Raw genomic sequence first — 17,640 nt, 5'->3', positions numbered from 1 at the left:
CATCTTCACTTTCTTGCCTTGTCATCTTGTCTTTTCACATTTCCCTCATGTCATGGTCAATTGTTTTCTTCACTTCCTCCGGAGGGTTGTGCTCCAGGGTTGTGTTGTGTTGTTGGTGTGCTCTTCTTCTTGCCGTTGCTGCTCTGGCTACTTCGTTTGTTTTCTCCACCTGTATCCAATGAGTGGTATTAAATTATATACTTGCAATCAAGTAGAGCTCATTTCAATTTTTTGTACTTACCTTTCTTGACATTCCTTGGGTTTGACTGCTTAGGTTGTTTCCCTTTAGGCTTGTTGTACACCTTGTCAAGGTTCGTGCAATTCTTTACTGTGTGTTTTTGCGATCCACAGTGTGAACATTTGTAGAACTTGTTCTGCTTTATTGCTTCACGAATAGTTAGCATCCTTGGTCTGCCTTTTGTCTTTGCTACATCTGGGTCTTGAATTGTGAATGTTGATGTTGTTCCTTCTCCCTCTCCCGCTGTTGGCACAAATGTAACTGTTCTTGTTGCTGCACTTTGCCCCTCATCCATTGTTTCTTCTTCATCATCCATTTCCCGTAACCTTTTCTGTATCCTGTCTAATTCTCCCAACAGATACTCATATTTCCTCTTCTTCCTCGAAGCTATTGATGCCACATGCACCAATTTCCTTGCTAACACATTGTACCTTAGTGTGGAGTTCTCAGCTGCAACAGCTGGTGTCTTTGTAATATCAAGCTTGTAGTCATTTTTCCTCCATCTGTCAATGATGTACTTTTCTGGTATCTTCTCGATGTTGAGATGGATCATCACTCGAAGTATGTGCGAGCACAGCAGGCCATCTTTTTGGAATGCGCAACAGATGCAAGAGTATTCTTCTTATTTTATTCCAACTTGCACTAGGTACAACCTTTTACGGATTTCCTTTTGGGGGTAGTTTTCAGCTTGTGTCACAATGTAGTATTTGTCCTTTTCTTGCTCAAAGACATGCAGCCTTATTGTGTCTGCCATTTTAAACTGCAATTTCCTGAATATTCCAATGTTGTATAGCTCATGTGCTTGCCTTTCTATGCTGTATTTTGACCAAAATGCTTTATGTGCAACTTTCTTGTTTCTACTAACATGGTCGCATTCTTCTTCCCTGTCATGCACAACATCAAGTATCCGGTCATACTCTCTCAAAAAGCTAGTAGCACTAAATTTAGCTCCAACCCCTTTTTTGAAAAGGGAATTCATCCCTTCGCTTCTTGATGTAGTTTGTACGAATGGGAAGAATTTGTCCTTGAAGTACACTGGGATGAACTTTTTCCTGTTTTCCCACATGTCGTTGAAGTACTTGATGTGATGAACTTGGTATTTTTCTATCATTTCTTGCCATTGTGTTTCAAATTCTTCAACTGTCAAGGAGTTGTCCACAATGTCCTGGAAATCTTCATAGAGTCCCTCATTAGCTTGGAAGCAGGGCCCGACTTTTTCCTCTGCCTTCTTCTTTATGTGGAAGAGGCAGCTCCTATGGGTAGCATTAGGAAAGACTTTTTCAATTGCTGCTTGCATTGCCTTGTCCTGGTCTGTAATGATTGATATAGGATGCTTTCCTCCCATAGCCATCAGGAATTGTTCGAACAACCAAGCAAATGTTTCTTTTGTCTCATTGACGATGAATGCACAAGCAAACAAGTATGTGTTGCCATGTGGGGATATGCCAACAAAGGGTCCAAATGGCAAGTTGTACTTGTTTGTTAGGAATGTAGTGTCAAAACTGATGCAATCTCCACATATGTCATACATCATTCTTGACCTCACATCTGTCCAGAATAAGCTCCTCACTTTATTCTCTCCATCTAGCTCAAACGAGTAGCAAAAGCCAGGATTTTCTGTTTGTTTCTTGTTGAACATTTGCACTACTTCCATCATGTCAGAGTTTGTGATGTCTCTGTTAATTGTTGCTGCATAGTTTGTGACATGTTTCTTTGTGTAGGGCAGATGAGCCATTCCTCCTCTCAAGTAAGCCAAGACAGCTACAATCCTTCTTGTTTCCAGGTTTGTATGCTTCAACACCCTTATCAAGCACTTCTCTTCATCCGACATGTACTTATGTGACCTGAAGAATCTACTGTTTGGTGTTAACTCATGGTTGTGTTCTAGTTGTTGTCTTGTGATTTCCCACATGCCTCCTTTTTCTGATATGACCATGACGACTTTACAATCTGTTTTAGCTATGACTGTAGATTTTCTCATGGGCACTATGCATTCCTTATCTATTTCTTTTGTCTTGCCCCACTTGTTGCACTTCACAGTGATCCTTGTCACCTCATTGTTCCTTTTTTTGCTTGATGTTCTTGAGATTGCTACTGTAGCCACTGAAAATCCTGCCACTTTCGAGTAGAAATTGAAATATTCCTGAGCTTCTTCCTTCGTTTTGAACTGCATGCCTAATCGAGGCTTGAAATTACTGCTAGTGTTCATCAGGTTTCCCTCTGACGCAGCTTCTTGTTCATTTTGCAGGAATCTTTCAACGTCTTCTTCGTCGAGGAATTCATCTTCTCCCTCTTGTTCTAGTGAGTGTTCTGGTTCTTTTCTTTCTCCTTCTTCATTGCTACAGCCTGTGCTTGAGTTTGTTTTAGCTGCTGCTCTTCTTATGTCAACATCCTCAGGCTCCTGCAACTTTAGGTTTTTGTGTTAGTTTTTTTCCTGATGTAATGTCTCAACTTTCTCATATGTTCATCGTTTGTTCTTTCTGAAGTTTTTGTAGTATGTACCTGTTGCAGATTCATGTTGTAGAACAGGTCTGTGTCCCATGGATTAGATTCTCCTCCACCATCTTCACTTGCTGCCACTTCGTGATGCAAGTCTCCCTCAAATGTCTGCAAAGTTTTTGAACAGGTTAGTATAATGAATGTTACTGCGTTTCCTTTGGTATTTTCTTGTAATTCTCATTCAGCAGATATCCTTGTTTACATTGGTGTCTATTGTTGTGGTGAAACTATCATCTGCTTTGGTCCTGGAGTTCTGCTCAATAGTTCCCATAATTTTCGTCGATGCATCTCCTGAATGTACCTGCATGGTTCATCCCAACTTATAATTCAGACTTTTTGGGTATCATTTTGTGCAGTAGTTGATTTTTTGTATTTCTTTGATTTTTTTTTACCTTGTATATAATGTCTGACTGAAGGAGGGCAGTGAATGAAAATGTGTCCTGCAGCATAATCATGTTAGCATTTTTTTTAAACTTAATGAACAAGCTCATGCAGCATAAACGAAGGGGGAAAGTTTAGCTACTGTATATTACATTGAGTATCAGTTCTTCCTGTGATAGTCTCAGTAGGTCATCTTCAGCTAGTGCCCTCATCGTGCTCCTGTCCTGAACCCATTTTTAAAAAGAAGAATGTCAGTGTTAGCGTAATCATGAGCAACCAAGCATTTTTTTTTTGGAATAGAATGTGAGATGCAGGTACTTTTCAATGTTCCGTGTCTTTTTTCGTTTGTGATTTGATTATTTACTCTGGAAGATCCTAGTTTCCCTTTTTGGAAGTACATGCATTTTGCAGTAGTTTTTTCACTGGAAATTTCCTGGAAATTACAAGTTACTTACAGCAGTTTTTACTGTGGGATTTTACAGGAATTTTGCATTGTAAAACATTGTAATTACATTGGAAAGTACTTACAGTAGTTTTTTACTGTTGGATTTACAATGTGAAAACATGGTTTTACACTGGAATTGCATTGGAATTTACAATAGAATTTACTAGGGTCTTACACTGGAATTTGTGATATTTTCACTGTAAATTGTTTATTTTCCCACAGTAATTTACTAGGGATTTACACTGGTAATTGTGTTATTTTCCCACTGTAAATATCTGTGGGATTTTACACTGTAAATCATGTTTTCACAGTGGAAAATTACACTAGAATTAGTAGGGATTTTTCTCTGGAAATTGTTTATTTTCCCACTGTAATCTTCTGTGGGATTTACATCTGCTTACAGTACAATGTAAATTATCAGCTACTTACACTAAAATGTTCTAGGGATTTTATACTGCAATTTTGTTTTTACTGTTCCAATGTTTTCAATGTTAATTTCCAGCTACTTGCAATTGATCACAAATTTGATGTAATTTTCTAGGAGAACAGCAGATGTTAATCTATCTTTTTTTGTTGATGAAGGAAATTCCTCCATGATCTGTTCATGTGAGAGGTGGAGAGAGAAGTTGGGACTTTTTTGCTGACCTGTGGATCCTGTTGTGGATTCCTCTCTGATGATCTTCTTTCTTGCTGCTCGTCAGGTACAACGTCTTCTTCAACTCTTTTCTGATTTGTGTTTGACCTCCCTTCTTCTTCTACCCCATCGCCCATGGCGGCCTCCATGTTCTCCCTTCTTTTTCTTCTTCCCCTTTCTGATTCGCTTCTCTGTGTTGTTAGGTGAGATCTGTCCAGTGGTTTGCGGGAGGGGTTTGGCCCTTTTTCGTGCGTTGCAAGTTGGGCACATGCTGTGTGGGCCTGGAGGTCGACAGAGGTTGGGGTAGGTCCCTGATTTTTGTGGAGTGGGTTGTTGTCGAGGGTTACCGGGTCAAGTATTTTCCCCGACCTGTTTTGGCGTTCTTTTTCCGCTGTTAGCTGTTCTTGTGGCTGTACAGGTGTCATCTGTTCATTTGTCAGGTTTTTTGAATGTTGTTGAATTGGAAAACACTCGAATGTCAAATAGACAGTCCCTAAAAGAAAAGAAAAACCCGGCGTGCATGCTGGTTGGTCTCGTCTCTTGCCGTGTGCGCAGGTGCGTTGGTGCTGCACGAGAGCAGTAGCATGCATGACAGGTGGATCGGCAAGCTACCTGTCAACTAGTCGAGCGCTTGCTGGTTGAGTGCTGCGACCTGAAGCCTGTAGACGCAACATGGTGGCCTCTCGTGCTTGATTTTACTTTGAAAACCGGCTGAAACGACCCGACGGATCGAGACTGATTGGACGCCCCTCGTGACCGAACGAACAGCCCGACGGATCGAGACCGAGTGGCCGTCCAGCATTTGTCGTGCATCCTGCTCGCCATCTCTCTCTCTACCCGCGGATTGGATGGAAGATCTCTCGTCCCATGAAGCTCAAGCAAAGCAAAAGATCCAGTGGTAAGGTACTTGCATCATTTCTTGCTTCGGCCTTCGTTTCCCAATGACTATGAATCCTCTACCTGCTGGTCTCGTTGGTGTAATCCCTTCCATTTCCGCTCTGATGGACGTGTCACCGATCGGGTAATGCGATGTCACACGTCGCAACCTCTCGTGGTAGCCTTGAGTCGCATTGAAGGAGCGTCACCTCGTCGTGCTGCAAGAGAGAACTTGCAACGGTAGGCAACTCGCCGTTCATTTAATGTGCATTTGTTTGGATCGATGCTTCGGATGCAGCTTTTACTTCATTTATTATAGCACGCCTACAGGTTGAATGTTCTTTGTTCAGGTGGTGAGAGTTTATGAAGATGGAGCACGCAGGACGTGCTAGCTAGGGGCACCAAATTGGGCAAACTTAAGAAAGCTTTTATTGCTTGTATAGACTTCCCAGCAGCTTTTATTTTCTTAAAAAGTGCCCATACTATCACATGGAATAACACGATGGTGTTAGAAACAAGATAAGTGTACATTTGTACAGCCGTCTTAACAGCAGCACTAGTTTATTTTGTAACCCTGAACGGCATCATTATTGGATAGAAATTGATAGGCCGCAGTGCGCCATGCTCCTACAAGAACGACCATCGTGGAAACTGCAAGGGAGAGTAGACCATGCATGCACACAGAATCCTAGATACACTGCAAGTCCGTGCAAAAAGACAACTATGCGACGCTGGCCAGTGCACGGGAGATGTTGCAAAGGCTGCTTGAACAGCTGCTGCAGACTACAGACCAGCTGCATGTCAACTTTTCAAAGTTTTTCTATAGTATTTTCATATAAGTGGCAACTGTTTGACCAACTCGCTTGCTTGCCTCCCTTGATGGCTAGTAGTACTACACAGCTTGTACGTAGTACCAAATAAGATACGTGAAAGAAATCAAACGGATGGAAACGACAAGCGACAACATGCATGCGGGCTGCTGCACAGGAGATGCCGTTGGTTCAAGCTCTGGCAGCAGCATGCATGCATGGCTGGCCCATCAGCTGGGTACGTGCCAACTTTTGGGGGGTCGTGGTCTGGTCTTTCACGGAAGAGGCAACTGTTTGACATGCCTCTTTGGTTGCCTCCTTTGATAGCTACCACAAAAATGGAGCTGGTGGTGGCTACCGATCTTATGGTCGTGCCGGCAATGGAAAATAGAGAAGCAAGCACCGGAGTCTTTTCTGCTTCCGATCCACGGACCTGCCTAGGCTAAAGCTCAACAAGATGACACCGTCCTCTCTCACGAAAAAGACAAACACAACAAGACACGTTATATTTGTACGAACACATCACAGATTGTGCAAGCTAGAGACCTAGACACACACACACACACACACACAGAGAGAGAGAGAGAGAGAGAGAGAGAGAGAGAGAGAGAGAGAGAGAGAGAGAGAGAGAGAGAGATGGAAAGGTTGAGGAGGACTAGAGAACGAGTTGTACTGTGACAACCATGGACTTGCATTGCTGCCTTGGCCTCCGTGTTGATGTTGTCGCACCAACCAAACGAAGAAAGGGGAAGAGAAGGCATGGCAAGAGCAAGCTTCGATTTGAACGTGCGACGCTACCACGATCAAGAGCATGCACGTCTGACTACTACATAAATTTGCCCACACCGTACCATAAATGCTCACATGCTCCCAACATTCAGAAAAACCAAATTTCAATGTTTCAGAAAACTTTGGACTGGATTTTTTCAATGTTCACGCAACATGTTTCTACAATCTCCAAAGTTTTCAAACAAAAACTCGAAACACACAAATTTTCTTTTGTTGTAGTACTAGTTATTACACGATCGGTCACTTGATATAAGCCAAGATCGACCGACAGGACCGATTAACCGAAGAGCGGGCAGTCGGAGCGGCCGTAGGCCATGCCGTGCAGATCGAGCTGGCTGGACACCGCGTGGAAGGCGTACATATCCGCCTCCGAGCCGCCGCCGCCCATCTCCACTGCCGCCACGCCGTCCCACCCGCCCATCACCGGATTATCCATTAACCCGAACGCCGGGTTGTCCATGAACCCGAACGCGGGGTCCTCGCGCATGCTCTGCATACATAGCACACATGATCGTCAAGCTCGGATTCATGCATGATCGTTGCTATAGAGATGGCTAGGGAGCGAGAGAGCTCACCAGCTCCTGCTGCAGTTTCTTGTATACCTCCTCGGAGTGCTTCACCTGCATGCACATATGGATTTCAAGAGAAAAAAGCATGAGTACACGAATGCAACAAGATTGTACACCAGGAGGCATCGAATGACAAGAGCTAAGAGTCTACATTAAAAGACATGTTACAGTCTACAGAAGGGGCACATACACACATGTTGCCATGCTCTTTGTTCCTAGTCTAACTGCATTGTCAATTTGTCATTGAGAAACCTCTCACGAAAAATTATGCATTCAGAATGAAATTTTCGGGAAAAACTCATGTTGGTCTCCATGCATGATTCAGGTCATGAAGTGCAGTTAATGGTCATACATATCTAGACGGACTATCAAACAAAATTATACAATGTGACCAAATGACAGCACCATTAGAACAAGATCTGGTGAACACATAGTTTTTGAACAGTGACATGGAGAACTAACCACATAACGTAACTGTAACAAGGGGCAGCCTACACAAGGCAAGGTAAACGAATTGGGGGAATAAAGATCTAGTTTTCTGGCACCAAAACGGCCATGTACACAAAATTGGGTAACTCCTGAAATGAACTAGTCCAATTCATAGAGAAGAACTGTTTGGGAAAGTTCTCACCTTCTTCTTGTAGATTTCAGTCTGCCTGGTGATCACATGATACTGCATGATCAAAACGAAAAATTAACAGAAAACAGAAGATTAATTAAGCTGTCATGTTGTTAAAGCAGGAAGCAATACATGTACTACATGAGTTGAAATTAAACAAGAAAACCCCAACCAATTCTTCAGAAGTAAATAAATCAATCACTTCTGAAGTCTCTACTGTCAGAGATGGAGAACTCGTATAGATCAACCAAAGAGCTAGCTAGCTAGGAATGTATCGAAGCTCGATGGGGTTTGTACCTTCCTCTGGCGAACCACCTCGAGAGCGGCGTCGACATTTTGCTCGAGCCCGCGCAGCTCCTTGAACTCCAGCGCGTCCAGATCTTCACCCATCCTTTGCCTGCGATCCATATACACAAACAGCATATTAACTCAACTCGATCTTGACATCAAATCAATCTAGCTAGCTTGCTGGAGATTCCCGATGAAAGAATCAAGAATGGTTCAGAAATAAAGAGGAACGTGATTGACCTGATCTCCGTGCGCAGGTTCCGATTGATGCTCTTGAGCCGGCTCAGGGTGCGCTGCATATTCTGCCATGATATCAAACCGAGAAAAATCAGCCAAATCGAAGAATAGAGAAAGTGTTACAGCTAAATAATAAAGGATGGATGGAGGCAAGGTAGAGAAGCAGCAGCAACCTCATACTGCTCGGTCCACAGGCTGGTCCCGGTGGCCTGCTGGTAGCGGTCGAAGATCCCTTTGATGCTGCAAGCAGCACATGAAGAAGAAGAAGAACAAGACGAAGGTGCCTTAGAGATGCAATCAATCAAGCAAGCAGCCAGCTATGGTGCTGACCAAGCAGCGAGACATATGCATGGAGTGAGTTGGTTGCGTGCGTACTCGGCGCCGTCGCTGCAGAAGTGGTGGTGCTTGCCGGTGGAGGAGAGCATGACGACGGCGACCTGGGCGTCGCAGAGCACGGCGAGCTCCCGCGCCTTCTTCATGATCCCCGACCGCCGCTTGGAGTAGCTCACCTGCCTGCTGGTCGCGTCCTCGATCCGCTTTATCTCGAACTTCCCCAGCCGCCCCATCTCGACCGACCGATCCAGCAACCGCGCGCGCGCGCGCACAGGTCGCCGCGCGCGGGCTAGCTGGGCGAGGTCGACCGACGCAACGTACGACGGGGAGGAAGAATGAGATCGGCCGGCTAGCTGCTTCTTCTTCTTCAGCTGTCTGGGTTTGGTAGAGGAGAGTGGTGGTGTGAGTGTCCTGTGTACTCTGTGTCTGTAACTCTGTGCGCGCGTTTCGGGGAGGTGAGCAGAGGAGCGCTGCTTGTTGTGCAAGTCCACATGCACAAAAGCCAAATATGCGATGCTGGCCGCTGCACGGGATGGGTGCTGTGCAACTGCAGATTGGAGGTGAGCTGCGTGTGTGAATTGTGAAATGAGAGGCAACGAACGCTCTTGTTTCCTCATGCCAGGTTCAGGCTTGGAGCTGCAGCAGGAGGATGCGTGTCTGCATGGCTGGCCGAAAAACCATCAGCTCGCTGCATGCATGCATGCGCGTCTAACTTTTGGGGGTCCTCTTTCCACGGAAGGGCCAAATGTCTGCATGGCACGATGCGTTTTTTTTGCGGGAAATTACTTGTATTACTCACGTAGCCGAGCTACTAGCAGAATTACACAGTTTGACGATCTCATCAGGTCCAGATCTGAGCCACACCATGGTACGACCCGTAGTTCTACCAAAAGATGCCAACAAATGGCTTACATTGTTTTGACTACGATAAATGTGAGTAAGAGCAACTTTAATGGGGCGACCCATTTCGTCTGCCTGCGTCCGTTTGGGTCGGTGCGGACAAAATAAACTACCCAACACAGAGACCCATTTTTATTTTGCGTCCGCTTTGTGTCCGCGCAGACCCATTTCCGTCTGAAATTTGGGTTGCATTTGGGTCGGCGGCGGACACAAAGCGGACGCTTTCTCTGCTCTCCTCGTCCGCTTCTGCCCACTGCATGTGCTGCGTGGCCCACATGTCATCCAACCACCCATCACATCTCTCTCCTCCTTTCCTCTCTCTCTTCTCCCACCCATCCACCCACCCTGCTCCAGACCACCAACCACGCCGCGGGACAGCGCCGGAGAAGGGCCGGAGCCGGGGCAGCGTCGAGGAAGCGCCGGAGCCGGGGCAACGCAGAGGAAGCTCCTCGTCGATGCACGGTCTCTTCTTTGGGCGCAGCTCGCCGGTAAGCAGAGCTCCCGTGTGTAGTGACGAGCGCGCGTATAGGCATGCCATGCATGCGTGTATATGCACAAGTAGAGCTACGCCCAAGGCTCGTCCGTTCTGGTCCAGCTAGCCATGCGTGCATGTACATGTGTGCGTGTACGCGCACATGCCCTTCGGCTATGCACGCATATGCTGCGAGTTGCGGTTGCGGCGTGGCGCGGGAGCTCGCGAGCTGCGGCCAGCTGCGGCACGGGTGCCGCGAGCGGGGCGGCGAGCTGTGGCTGCAGCATGGTGCGGGAGCTCGCGACTGCGGGGCGAGCTGCGGCGGGCCGTCGAGCGGGCGCGACGAGGTGCGGCGCCGCGAGTGGGGCGACGAGCTGCAGCACTGGCGCGGCGTGGTGCGGCGCCGCGAGCGGGGCGACGAGCTGCAGGGCGAGCTGCGGCACTGGCGCGGCGAGCTCGGGGCGGCGAGCTATGGCACGGGGCGAGCGCCGGGGCGGCAAGCGGGCGCGGGGGCGGGGCGAGCGCCGGGGCGGCAAGCGGGCGCGGGGGCGGGGCGAGCTGCTGGGCGGCGAGGACGCGAGCGGGCGGAGGCGGGGTGAGCTGCAGGGCGAGGCGGCGTGGGAGCTCGGGGCGGCGGTGCGGAGCTCGCACACCAAATGTTCGACAGAATGCCGCCGCGGACATGTCTAAAATGCGTCTTCCTTCATTGGGCGCACAGGCCGACCCATTCGAAAAAGCGGACATGGACAGGCGGACGGGCGACCCAAACGGACAAAATCGATGTCCGTTTGGGTCGGCCCGTTGGAGCCGCTCTAATACAAGAATTTCGTTGATCCATGAGTAATACGATAAATGTGACACGATGCGTTTTTGCTTGCCTCCTTTGATGTCTACCACGGAAATGGAGCCGATGGCACAGAGGTTGTACTGGCACAGGCACGGCAGCTAGAAACGAGATTTACATGTGTGCATGCTATGCTTTGGCAAGATGGGGAAGCACCAATATGATACAAACTAGAGAAAGAGTGCTGCTCTGGCATCCAAAGAAACTGAATTGCAGGCTTCGCCTCCGTCTCGTCTCACCAAATGAGATAGGGAAGGCATGGCACTTGACCGTGAGACGTTGAGTCCATGACACGCTGCACGCACTGTGAGTTGAATTATTACTCATAGCGCCAAGTACTGCAGAGTGCAGACAAGTTTCGGGCCATTAAACTGCCATGCTAATCACACACACACACACACACCATGTCGAGTGCTCCTTCCATGGATGACCGCAGGTGAGCAGAGGCCAGGCTGCGGTGCAGGGGCAGCGAGCTGCGAGCAGAGCAGACAGGCCGGGGCAGGTGAGCGCGCGCCCCATGTCATCCTGTCACCGGCCGGCTCGTCCAAAGCACACACAAGAACCAATCCGTGTCCTCCTCCCTGGTCCACCGTATCCGCAAAGTCTGAAAGGCTGCAGCAGCCAGCCAGCCTGCTTTCCTTCCTCTCTTCTACTCCAAGGCTCATGTCATCTGGTTGCTTGCACACAAGAATAACGCAGTTTTTACTGCTACTTTACTACTAGTACTAATTAAGATCTGCTTGCAGGGATAATAGTATTGGCAATGGTCTAGCATCATGCAGTAGTACGCCGTTAAATTGCCACGTACATTCGTGACATGCAGGAAACAGTTTCCGTCAGGAAAATAGACATGAAATAACGTACGGGCAACGGGCAGGAAGGACTAGGAGGTAGACGTTGGTACGTACGAAATCGCAGCAAGTCCGTGACAGACATGCGGTGCGATGCATGCATGCGACCTCCTCCTGCACAGGAGATGTGGTTGCTTGCAGATCGGCCGGCCGTCTGCTGCGACCACGGACACAGAGGGCCCATGCCGGCCGTCTGCTGCCACCACGGACAGAACAGAGAGGGGCCGTACGCTTTTGCTTTGCTGCTTCGATTCTATGGCTACCACAAAAGCCAGACGAACGCATGCACAGAGGTTCTGGAGGTAGCATCCGATCCGATTTGCACGTACTACTAGCGACGATGCAAATTGCAGAAGCACCTGCACTACGAAAAGCAGTACCCGATCCTGCAATGCCAGACTGCCTGGGCCACATACTACATCAGCAGAACAAGACGACAATAGTTCTTTCTCCGGCAACGGACGACACCAGTTCATTGTTCAACTGTGCAGCAAGAAACACTTTTGCCTGCGCTCTTTAATAAAGAAAGTAGTATTGGAAAAGACTAAAACCAAATCAAACACATGCACAGGACCGCAGGGGTTCTAGCTACAGGCCGGTACACGCTAGCTGCATGCATATGCTACGTCGTGCTAGCTGGTACAACTGCCGGTGCAGGGCTTCCTGGTTCCAAATCAAACAAGACATTATTTTGATGCATGGGGAGGAACAACACAAGACGAGCCGAGCCAGCCAACAGCCCGTACGTACGTCACCTCCGTGGAGTAGAGCTAGCATTGTTACCGCCATGGAATTTGCACACGGAAAAATGCTAGACTTATGGAACTCCCGTTACCATCAATCGCATTTGTTTGTTTGTACAACCGTCTTAAAAATGACATAAGTTTTGTTTCATTTTAACCCTTGAACATAAACATTGTCTTCTCGCGATCTTAACAAAAACATACGTTCGTTTTGGATTTTAATCTTGAACATAAAAATTGGTAGAAAAGGTAGAAATTTGACAGGTTGCAGTGGGCCTTCCATGCTTCACCGCTCGCTCGCTGTTGCATGCAAAAAAGAACGACAGTTTTCTACGACTGCTGCAAGCTGTGATCTGCAAACTTGGGAGAAGCATTGCTCCATGGCGGCGGGAACCAGCGCGAGTGATGATGAGCCGGCAGGAGACGGGGTCCGTGCGCCTCTTCCTGCGTCGTTTCCTTGTGCTGTGCCTGTGGTGCTTGCGGCGGTGGCAGCCATTGGAGCGGAGCGGCTGGGATGGGCTGCGGCTGGGGCGGCGACGTGGCCCGCCGCGGCATCAGCTTCTGTCGAGGTTGCGGCGGTGGCTGGCGTTGGAGCGGCGCGGCTGGGACGGGCTGCGGTGTGGCCTGACGCGGCGGCGGTGTCTGGAACGGCGTCGGCGTGGGCGTGGGGAAGACGATGGGCGGGACCTGGGCGGCCTGCCCGCCGACGCGCTGGATGAAGGCGATGATGGAGGCGTGGCGGGAGGCCGCCGCGGCGCGGTCGTGCGCGCGCTGCGCCTGCTCGCGCTTGAGCCGGGCCACCTCCTGCCGGCGCCAGGCCTCCTCCCGCGCCGCGCGCTCCGCCTCCCTCTTCTCCATTGCCGCCAGGAACCGCTGCTGCATCTCCTCTTGCCTCTGGACGACCTGCTTCATCAGCCCCTCCACGAAAGCCATCATCTTCTTCCTGCCGCCGCCACGCTTGCGCTTGCGCTTGCCGAGGCTGTCGCCGGTCGCCGCCGTCATCTCGCCAACCTCGGGCCCGTCGTCATCAGACTCGGACTCGGACATGGACGGGAAGCTCAGGCCTTGCAGACAGACGGGAGGTGGCTGGGGAAGCTCCGCAGGCGCCGCCCAAGAAACAGGAGCCGACATGATCGGGAACCTCGGTGGCGGCGGCGGCGGCATTGCGCTCATCGGCCGCGGCGCCGAGAAGGCGTGCGGCTGCGGGGGGCCGCGGCCGCCGAGGACCATCAGCAGCTGCTCCTGGTGCTTCTGCAGCCACGCGCGGGCGGTGGCAGCGTGCAGCGCGTCGAGCGCCTGGGAGAAGGGGTAGCTCCGGCCGTCCTGCCTGCCGGCCCGGCTCTGCTCGGCGCGCTTGTAGGACCTGTTCAGGCCCCCGAGCTTCTCCCTGCACTTCTTGGCGCTCCTCCTCTCGTAGCCAAGCTCCGCGAGCTTGCTGGAGACCTCTTCCCAGATCCAGAGGGGAACCTTGCCCCTGACGGCGGCGTCGCGGAAGGCGGCGGCCATCTCCGACCGGATCCTGATGAGGGCCAGCGTCTCCTCCCGCGCCCACTGGTTGCGGACAGGCCACGGCCCGCCGCCGCCGTTGCCGCTGGAATCGCCGAGCATGTCGTCGGCGGGGAAGCTGCTGGCGTCGGCGGTGGGCGGCTTCTCGGCGGCACCAGGTCCGGAGAGGAGGCGACGACGCTGGCTGGGGACGGGAGGGGAATAGGGGACGGATGCACGGGACGGGTGGTGAAAAAGATGCGAGCGTGGGGAGGAAGGTAAAGGTAAAGAGAGAGAGAAAGTAACAGGATGCCGCTGCAAAAGTCTCAACCCTACGACTCTTCCATTTTTGAATTTGATCTTGATCTCCCAACGAGCAACGAAAAGTACTGCTCCCCATACTAAAGCTAGTACAAAATTGAGTCATCTATTTTAAAACAGAGGGAGTAATACCTTTAGCGCTAAAACGTCTTACATTTAGAAATACAGGGTGTATAAAACATTTTGGATATTACAATATGGACTAAATACGAACTAAACCGAGCGAATATACACACGAAAACATGTCTATATATGTCCAGCTCACAAAAAAGTTCGAACATCTTATATTTCTGAACTGAGGGAATCCTGGCAAAAAAAACACGAACAGAGGGAGTAGAATAGATAGACAAAAAAAACACACACACACAGACCAAAACAGGCCCCGTCGCCTCCCCCGAGGGCGACTCGGCGCAAACCCTAGCTGCCACTGGACACAACCCCTCCTCACCGCCGGCGGCGACAGGCCTTGCCTACCTCGCTCGCATGGCGGGGGGTTGTTTCATTATGTGTTGGTGCGGGTCATTGCGGCGTGTGCCCGGGGTCTGACCGATGTTCGCCTAAGTGCTAGGCTCGCACAGAGAAGCGCACATGGGCCACGATCGCGTGGGGAGGGCAAGCACCACAACCCCCCATGCGATGACCTCGCTACGGCCACCATGTAGGGGGTGCTCCGATTTTCTCCTGCGTTGACGGTGGAGTTTTGGAACCTGCCGGCGGCTCATGGCACTAGTAGAAAACAGGGTACTAGTCCCGGTTCCAGAGGGCCTTTAGTCCCGATTCTGGAACCGAGACAAAATGATCGGGACTAAAGCCCAATATTGACATCATCTACCGAAAATCAGCTTCAATTTCCAAATGGTATTCTCCGTCTTTATGTATGACGTGGTCAAGAAAGAATTCCGTCAATTCCTCTTGAATTGCTCGTAAGCAATCATGTGGTAGGAGTTCATCCCGCATCTACCACATCTAATTCAAAAAAGGGGGTCAATACATATATATGAATGAAACTCAACACAATTGATGGTAATAAAATAAAATTGTGAATATTGTTTACGTACTTCAAATTGTTTGTCAGAGTAGCCCCGCTCGGAGGTCGAGTGGCGGATGAACTCGCAAATGTAGTATCCACATAAATCATTCCCGGGTGCCTGCCACAAGCACTTTACGAGAAATAGAGTTCAATCAAACTGATAATCAAGCATGATAAATGGTATTGATGAAACTAGAATCAATGAGAGATGCGCGGAACTAGTTAGTACTATTTACTTTGGGGTGTGTAAATCGTAGCTCCTTCTGCAGACCTGGAACCATTCCGGTGAACTTTTTTCCAAACCCTGTCAGGCAAATAAAATGATTACTTGATATCAGAAAATTAATGAACGAAAGTTGCCGATATGGTGCGATAATGATCGAACTTACTTCTGGAGCATTGCAGTCATGTCTGCATACTCCTGGGGATCTTTGCGTCTCGAGTCTAAGACAGTTACTATTCTCCCGTCAAGCTTAATGGATAGCAAAATAAAGTGGAACCTGCGCACGCATAACTCATCAATTACCTTACTTAACCTCGAGTAAGCGAAACCAAATATACACAAGACAGTAACACTCACTTGAAGTTGTAAGGAAAGAGTATTGTCCCTTTATTTTGATGTCGAAGGAACGATTTTAGCAAGTTTTCCTCAGTAAGTCCAGCTCTGTTTCCTATCGACCATTCATTTACGGTATTTGGGCTAATGAACCCAATGTCATATATTTGTCCTTTTTTGCATTCGACGATCTTCAATCTGCATAATATAGTGAGGATAATTATATATACATGCAATGAACGAGCTGAGCTAGAGACGTAATTACAGAAGTAATACTTACAGACAGTAGCAAGTCATGAGTTGTTTGTCGAGGGCATGTTGATTGAATAACTGAAATAATTCCACAAATTCAACAGGCAGCAGGTCGACTCCAATGAGGTTGTTCTCTTCTTTAATTCTCAGCAATATACTGTCGATCCCAGACTTCCTGCAGGTTTCCATGTACCAGTCATGCAATCTTCGCATCATCGTTGTTAGAGGAGGATGATCAGGTTTGACGAGAGGCTTCCCGTGCTCGTATCTAAAAATCTCTACTACCTCTAATGTTTCAAACTGGACATCATCGCCTAGGTAATCACCCAGATTGGTACCGGGCAGTAGCCCCGGATGATTAGCGATATAGCTAGACACCTTGAGCGGGGGGGGGGGCATTATTGCTTCTCCTGTTCACCGAGCTGGGGAATTGTTTTCCCACTTCTTCGTTTTGCTTCTCTTGCAGCACTGGCAGTACTTCCCGACCGCTGCGCTTCCTTATATGTCCTTTCAATACAGCGGTCATAGTTGGATTGCGGCGGAGACGGTGGTGCTCACTTAAGGGCATCCAGAGTGCGCTTTGCTTTCACCAGATCTACTATTTCCTTCGGAGGTCGACGTTTCCTCCGTTCAAAATGGGCCCGCACTTTGGCAGCACTGATGTCCGCGTTTTCCTCGTCGGTCCTCTCATATGTTAACTTTTCTGGAGCCTTGAGGCTTGGACCATATTTGAATTTCTTCCCGCCTCTTGTACTGCTAGCCGCCGGAGCGGCGGCGTCCCTCTTCCGCCGTTGCTGAGTCGGCGGAGTCCGCTGACGCGCCGGAGGAGGCGGAGGAGGAGGAGGCGGAGGCCGCTGACGTGCCAGAGACAGGTGAGGCGGAAGAGGACTCTGCCGAGGGTCCTCATCCGGCTGAGTCTTCTGAGGCGTCCAGTTTGAAAGCTTGATGTACTCCTTTCTCCATAGACAGGCACTCTTTCAAGCATTTTCCAAATGAATCTCCCCTTTACCTGTAGGTTAGTCAAGCTCCAGCTCCTCAAATCCCTCCATTATTTCATCGACTGTCACAATAGCATAGCCATGTGGAATCGGACGGCAATGGAAAGTTTCCTCGGCTCGAGGAGGTACAACAGAGCCGAGCGCCGCCTTCAAGGTCAGGTTCAGGCATTTCGCCATTAGCACACAATGTTCAGCCTCCGTGATACTATCCACGGGGTACCTAGCTAGGAGTCGTGAAATCAGGCTGAACGAGCTCCGTGGAAGCCACGCTGTTTCTCTGCTGAGATTGTGGGGTAGCTTCTGGGGCAGCGTCAAAGGAAGGATCTTCGTGCCACTGAGATGGTTGGCTGGTAGCTCGCTGGCTCTCAAGTTCCTCTAGTTTTGCTAATCTTGCAGTGAGGCTCTGCATTTCGGTTGCTTCCTCTTTCTTCTTTCTCTCTCGGCTTCTATAACCACTGTTGTTGGGAAACC

The 17,640-nt window shown here is 49.3% G+C and overlaps 2 protein-coding genes and 1 long non-coding RNA gene across 3 annotated transcripts; 1 reads left to right on the top strand and 2 right to left on the bottom strand.

Moving 5' to 3' along the window:
• The first annotated feature begins 1,857 nt into the window (after positions 1-1,857).
• On the top strand, positions 1,858-4,696 carry LOC123493475 (uncharacterized). Its single transcript, XR_006665120.2, has 3 exons — positions 1,858-2,864; positions 4,146-4,264; positions 4,401-4,696. It is a non-coding gene; the product is annotated as an uncharacterized lncRNA (long non-coding RNA).
• A 2,062-nt stretch (positions 4,697-6,758) lies between these two features.
• Positions 6,759-9,187, bottom strand: LOC109733858 (MADS-box transcription factor 16). Its single transcript, XM_020293069.3, has 7 exons — positions 8,760-9,187; positions 8,558-8,624; positions 8,388-8,449; positions 8,157-8,256; positions 7,872-7,913; positions 7,247-7,291; positions 6,759-7,161 (listed from the first exon to the last, which is right to left on the bottom strand). The coding sequence occupies exons 1-7, from the start codon at positions 8,948-8,950 to the stop codon at positions 6,949-6,951; spliced, it is 720 nt and encodes a 239-aa protein (XP_020148658.1). The 5' UTR covers positions 8,951-9,187; the 3' UTR covers positions 6,759-6,948.
• A 3,577-nt stretch (positions 9,188-12,764) lies between these two features.
• On the bottom strand, positions 12,765-17,078 carry LOC109733860 (uncharacterized). The gene is made up of 4 exons (XM_073501799.1): positions 16,871-17,078; positions 15,600-15,667; positions 15,392-15,481; positions 12,765-14,327 (listed from the first exon to the last, which is right to left on the bottom strand). Exons 1-4 carry the CDS (start codon positions 17,076-17,078, stop codon positions 12,858-12,860), a joined length of 1,836 nt encoding a protein of 611 aa, XP_073357900.1. The 3' UTR covers positions 12,765-12,857.
• Between the last annotated feature and the right edge of the window lie 562 nt (positions 17,079-17,640).

The sequence above is a fragment of the Aegilops tauschii genome, chromosome 6 (genome assembly GCF_002575655.3).
Source record: "Aegilops tauschii subsp. strangulata cultivar AL8/78 chromosome 6, Aet v6.0, whole genome shotgun sequence".
In the NCBI taxonomy this organism is placed as follows: domain Eukaryota; kingdom Viridiplantae; phylum Streptophyta; class Magnoliopsida; order Poales; family Poaceae; genus Aegilops; species Aegilops tauschii.
The sequence above is the reverse complement of the archived record's forward strand: the minus strand, read 5'-3'. Positions and strand labels throughout refer to the sequence as shown.